Raw genomic sequence first — 6598 nt, 5'->3', positions numbered from 1 at the left:
CCAAGTGTTGGTTTCACTCACAAGAATGTTCGGGAATTCCCGACTGTGGTGTCCTTGTCGCTTCGTCAAAATTATTCAGCTCTTGTGAAATGCAAGTTTTATAATATAAGGATTCGTCTGATCTACGTTTGTTGTTGATTTTAACATTTTACGACGGCTTAATTCGAAAAAATATTTTTATCAGGGCGTGTTTTTATGTTGGAATAGCAGAACCTTTCAAATGTCGGCCATGACTGTGGAGCAGAGCATACTACAACAACATACGTTGCAGGTGAGAAAATATTCAAAAATGTACTATTTTGTTATTTTTATGGAAATTTGGAGTTTCAAAATGTTAGTGCCAAAGATGAAATGGTCCAATAGCTGTTTACTGGTTTGAAATTTAGTCAAATCCATTACTGAGATTGCGGCGTCGACTCGTGCAGCCATGTTTTTTAGCATTCCAAACATGTGGACGTACCGGAAGGCGTTTGATTTCAGCTAAGCGACCGATGCTTCTTCAGTTATAATGATCCCACATAGGGAAGTCAAGCTGTATAATATAGAGCGATATATATCTGTAAATGTATGTGCATTGGATAATTTTATGTTGATGTTTATGCCATGCATTGTCGCCTTGTTTCAAACTTGACAGAGCGCTGACTGACTCGGTGACTAGTCGATTGGATGGCACGTGTGTGTATATTGTTACGTCCTTGTACGTACATTCTGAGTGGTCGAATTATCATATGCGATACATGCCATTTATAGTTCGCTGTAAGTTTATGGGGAATTTTAGGAATGTTTCTTTTAAAATATCAGTACTTAGTCGTAGCATAGGGCTTTCAAATGCCACGGAAGGTCATTGTCGTTGAACTATTACTATCAGCGCCCCTATGCATGGGTTTCGTCTGCATTAATTAATATGATATGTACCACACATTGTTTCTTCAATCACAGAAGCATCTCCCATTTTACCTCCATGCTTCAATCATCAATTTGCAGTACACATTTTAGATGTGTAATTTTGCCGTTGAAAAAGATTCATCAATTATTTCCAAATGCGATGATTTATCCCAAGTTGAAAATTAATAGTCACCGTCACGTATTTATTCAGATCTAGGGTATGAGTCAGTTGTGTTGCAGCGTGAACTGTGTGGTTGTTATTTTTAGACGAGTGTGAAGCTACCATCATATTCATATTCATCTTCACTTTCAAAAGTTGACCTCTAGCTCAATGTGAATATGATGATAGCTTCACACGTTCATCATCAGATTCGAAGTCTTCCGAATGGGTACGAACACGCATTCGGTAAATCACATATCCTTCATTGGCAGGTTGAAATCATGTGATTGTAATTACTTTTCACTTGATTTGCGTGGATTTGCATGCTTTGATTGCATTGACCCTCCCCGATCAAGGGAACTACATACATTGTGATAATTGTGGTCTTGACAACACTATTTTGTGTAAATTTCACCAGTGTAAGTGTTAAGTAGGGTTTCAAAGATAGCGACACTGCGGGAAATCAAAACACACCCAGCCAAGCCGTATTTTATTACAATATTACATTACTCATACAGGTTTTTTGTACACCCAAATATTGATATTTCATTTTCAAAGATATGGGAAAGGCATACTAAACATCCAAATTAGTTTTTTATATGACAACAATAATTCATGGTGCAAATTGGATACTCTGGCAAATCCACGTAAATCAAGTGAAAAGTAACTACAATCACATGATTTCAACCTGCCAATGAAGGATTTGTGTGATTTGCCGCGGCCCGAACGCTTGTTCGTACCCATTCGGAAGACTTCGAATCTGATGATGAACGTGTGAAGCTATCATCATATTCACATTGAGCTAGAGGTCAACTTTTGAAAGTGAATATGAATATGAATATGATGGTAGCTTCACACTCGTTATTTTTAGAGTACTAAGTAGACAAACTTACAGTGAGTTAGGGAGTTAATGGTAGGTTGGTGGTTCTTTATAGGGTTAGACCCATAGACTTTAAAACAAACTTTGCAATGTACCCCTTGCTTTTTAAAATTTTGAAGTCCTTGAAAGCCCTGTTTTCAAAGCACAGAAATCCTGACTTGAAATGTACTAACTTGCATGTATGATAACCCATGGACTTGCTTATCTGACTAGACTGTAGACATACTGGCCTGGGACAGACAGACTTCTGGTGACAGTGTTTTCAAGCCAGATAGCTATTGCTAAGTCTTTGGAGATACATCTAGGGTCACTAACACAGTACTGTAGTAATTGTAGTGGTTATTTCATCTAGTTTTGATGTTACTTTATAACCTGGTCAAAAACAATGTGTACATTTATGTTCCGGTCTGACTGGCAGTGTAGATCTGCTTCACACACTTTATCCATATATTTGATGATGATTGGCTCCTTCCCTCGAATAAAACAAACCAAGAGACCCCTTTCTATCTCAATTAGTTTATGTATTATCACCAAACCAAGTGTATCATGAATTTCAAAATGACAGTTCCATGGCCAAGACTACAGTTTCTTTGATTTGCATATCAATGGCAGCCATATTTGTTTTGAATGATATTTGTTAGTATGTTACATGATCAAACTATGTGAGCACAATTTATAGGTCTGTCCCATGAAAGGAATTGCATTTTAAGACTTATGAGGATATAGATATAAATCAAGTATTGCATTCATTAAAGGGGCACAGGCTGACTTTAGGCGGTTTTTGGACGCAATATTTGTTGCCTACGAAGTGTATCATACATGTACCTACTGAAGCACCCTCATTCGTTACTTGATACTAGTATTACTCAATCCTGGTATTTAGATATAATATATGAAAGATTTGGTGACATAATTGTTGGTATGTATCAACAAATCTGAGGAAATCCCTGTCATTACATGAACAACGCATGAGTTGGATGGTTGGTAAAAAGTGCCACATCATGGCTACATGAATCTGTTGTAAATACTATACCTGATTAGTTTAGCCATGGTTTTATGTAAAGTATTTTGTATTACTCACCAAAGTAAAAACCGTCTAAATTCAGCCTGTGCCCCGTTAAGTATGTGTAAATTGACAACTGTCTGATTCAAAAAATAGGCATTGGAATTTTTGAAGTTGTTTGGTTGTATTACAAAATGTATATAAAATAGATTGTAGAACTACTACATGTACAACAGGGGTTGAATTTAACTTCTACACTTGGTAACCAGATTTAGCCAAGTGAACTGTTACTACAATTTTCTATTGATTGCCATTGGTCTAATAGACTAAATATACCGTGTAAATTAGTATTCTACATTTGTAGGTATACTGTTTTAGTAGTCTCTGTGCACTGGAGTACTACAAATCATCTTAAGCCGTGTACAGTTATAAAGTAATACATGTAGATGAGCAAATTTTGGTATTTTGAAATGGGCATGCATTATGCATACCTTGCTGAGAAATAAACTAGTGTGTTGCTATCCTAATCGTGTGTGTGTGTGTGTGTGTGTGCGCGTTTGCGTGTGTGTGTGTGTGTGTGTGTGTGTGTGTGTGTTGCTATCCTAAATGTGTGTTGCTGTCCTAAACTGGTGTGTGTGTGTGTTGCTATCCTAAACGTGTGTGTGGGTTTGTGCCTGTCTCTGTCTGTGTCTCTAGAAGTGTGTCTGTTTTATAATTCTGTCTGCCTGCCTGTCTGTCTGTCTGTCTGTGTCTGTCTGTCTGTCTGTCTGTCTGTCTGTGTCTCTGTGTTTGTGTCTGTCTCTGTTTGTGTGTCTCTGTCTCTGTGTGTCTGTCTGTCTGTGTCTCTGTGTCTGTCTGTGTCTCTGTGTTTGTGTGTCTCTGTGTCTCTGTTTGTGTCTGTCTGTCTGTCTGTGTCTCTGTGTTTGTTTGTGTGTCTCTGTGTCTCTGTGTTTGTACTAAATATGTACAGGTTAAAACATTCAATTTGTATTTTTTTAAATTAGGTCACCATAACTAGAGTGTAAATAAAGCTTGCTTTCAGTGCAGAGGTTAAATGATTGTAAATACTCCTAGGTCTGCGTGACTCAGACAATACATAAAAAACATGAACATCGGGTACCACTGAATTTGAAATGATAAAATGAGAGTTTGTTACTTCTCCTTAACTGATACCACACCTTGAATGTAGAACAGTGATTAGGAAGTTAAAGAGGAAGAGAAAAGAGAGAAGTGGTGCAAGATTTTCAATAGCTACTTGAGATCAGTTATATTCACTACACAAAAATTTAGCCTCCTTTATCCTACCTGTGACCAACCTAACCTGGTTACCACCATCTCTGTCCAGGGGTAGTACGAGGTTTAATTATTTTTCTACCAGGTTGGTTGGGAATGGAGGGGGAAGGAGGAGGTATTTGTTTGTAGATTGTACACTAAAAACTACAATTTTTGAAAAACAGGCTTAACTCCACCTAGCTACATCATACATGTATTATTGCCATCTCACTGTATTCTCATCCCAAGCTATATTCTGTCTGATTCTCTTTTTTTGATTCTCTTGAGATCAGATATAATAACTAAGGTTAGTTATATATTGTATATATTGTGAAGTATTAAGTCCACCTAGTCCCATTACTATCCTACAAGTAGCTGAAGCTACTCATCAAGCGACTCATCATGACAAGGTCATTTGTATTTTTCCTTGGCTTGACGGAGAAATAAATCAGGGAAATAATGTCTAAATGTACAATGAATTTGCATGTTGTGTGTACAGAAATATGTTTAGTTATTTATATAATATATACAAACTTTAGAGTGCCTCTGTTGACTATATTTGTGCTGGTGGTGGCTCACTAATAATATTCAAAGTCAGAATGGATGTACAAAAATGTAACAGATTCATAGTTATAGAAGGTCTCCAGGTTACTTATTATAAAAAAAAATTTGAATGCAGTGACTTCTGTACATACTACATCATACATGTCAGAAACCATGTACTTCTTAAATACATGTAGCAAAATGTAGATTCTCAGTCTTGCTATCTTTGCTAATTTGTCTGTCACTTTGCATTTGCCAAGTCCAGTCTCCATGTGTGGTGTGCCCTCATCAGTTAGAGACTAACCACTCAATTTGAAACTGGCTGGACTGGTTTGGCATTGAATATATTTTCACACTGCGTGGTTTGTCAGAATTATAAGTGAGGGCATGACAGTATGCAGGAGGCTAGAATTGAGTACAAAATGTATATAGCAAACTGTCAAAGTGATATGAACAGACAAGTTAGCGAAGCTAGTGAGAGTATGCAGGGGTGAACAAATCATTTTGTGAACTGGTGGTCCCCGGACCAGTGCCTTCAAGAATCCTGTGGTCCTGCTGAAAGAATTAGTGGTCCCAGGACCCGCTAATGTGAAACATTAAATCTTGCCTATGTATCTGTACATTCAGACAACTTTTTTACATAGTTATTGACAGTAAGGTACTGGTCCGACAGACCAGATAAGGTAAAATTTGTGTGGTCCGCCCCAAAAAAATCATGAGTCCCGGACCCAGGACCAGTGGATTTGTTCACCCCTGGTATGTCAGCAGAGTCTCATCAAATACTGTTATACCACAGACTGTTAGTTTGTCTTCTACTGTAGGATGATGATAAGGATGTTGTTTACCCTCTCCAGAATCAAGAACAGATTATCAACCAGTTGAAAGAAATCACAGGAATCAATGATGTGCAGGCATTACAAAATGCCGTGACTGCTAGTCAGGGTGATGTCGGTGAAGCAGTCACTCTCCTTACCAGCACTCTAGATGCTGCTGCCACTGAGGGCACTACACAGGTTGTACCATCAGGACAACCTCCTACAACCACCACAACTACTGCTGCCGTAGCAACGGCCAGTGTCAGTGAACCGTATGGACCTAAAACTAAAAGCCAAGGTAATATATTGACAGTAATCGCACTGTTTAATTTTTTGTTAATTACCTAAAAAAAAATTCTAAGGTCATAATTTTTAATATGATTCACAAATTTATATACTGATAATAACATTTAGTAATAAACTGTATGAACTATTGATAGCCAGCGATAAATGATATGTATTACAGTAATGTTTATGAGGAATTAATTCTCTGGAAAAATTAGGTCACAGTTCATAAGCCAGCAAAGACATCCACATATCAAAGCTGACACAAAAAATATATGTACAATGTACATTGTTTGAGAAATGACTATATAGTATACATTTGTATGTCAGAGAAATTTTGGGATAACTCATTGTATACACAAGATCAGTTCAGTATTAACACTTGGCTGACACTAATACCATGTGTTAGCAACTGGGTGGGTCCCATCTTAGATAATCAAGGCATTGTGGAGATGTTGTCTATCTCTCCATCTCATCTGATGGAGGGATACAATGTAGATATTGTTGTCATAATGCATCGATTATTCAAGATGGATGGGTCCATGCCTATACCAACAAATTGGACAGCAATTTGGGAATGGATTCTTGAACTATACTCTATGTGTACTTTGTCACTTAATACACATCAAAAATTGTCATAATCAATGCCAAACTTGGTCTGCTTTTAGCTAATCTTGAATCATTATATATTTTATATATTGTGTTTGCTTTTATAGATACATAGTAACTTAATGTAATAATTTTTTCAACTGTGT

The 6598-nt window shown here is 37.1% G+C and overlaps 1 protein-coding gene across 3 annotated transcripts in view; it reads left to right on the top strand.

The window, feature by feature from the left end:
- The first annotated feature begins 35 nt into the window (after window positions 1–35).
- LOC144440243 (ubiquitin carboxyl-terminal hydrolase 25-like) overlaps window positions 36–6598 on the top strand; it is a 31657-nt gene continuing 25094 nt past the window's right edge. For 2 of the 3 annotated variants that reach the window (XM_078129569.1, XM_078129567.1), the window contains exons 1-2: window positions 36–271; window positions 5565–5856. In XM_078129569.1, the coding sequence (XP_077985695.1) occupies window positions 221–271; window positions 5565–5856 (343 nt within the window). In that variant the 5' untranslated portion in view covers window positions 36–220. The remainder of the gene's footprint in view (window positions 272–5564; window positions 5857–6598) is intronic. The other variant, XM_078129568.1, reaches the window with a different exon arrangement.

Source organism: Glandiceps talaboti, chromosome 9 (genome assembly GCF_964340395.1).
Source record: "Glandiceps talaboti chromosome 9, keGlaTala1.1, whole genome shotgun sequence".
Lineage (NCBI taxonomy): Eukaryota > Metazoa > Hemichordata > Enteropneusta > Spengelidae > Glandiceps > Glandiceps talaboti.
The sequence above is the reverse complement of the archived record's forward strand: the minus strand, read 5'-3'. Positions and strand labels throughout refer to the sequence as shown.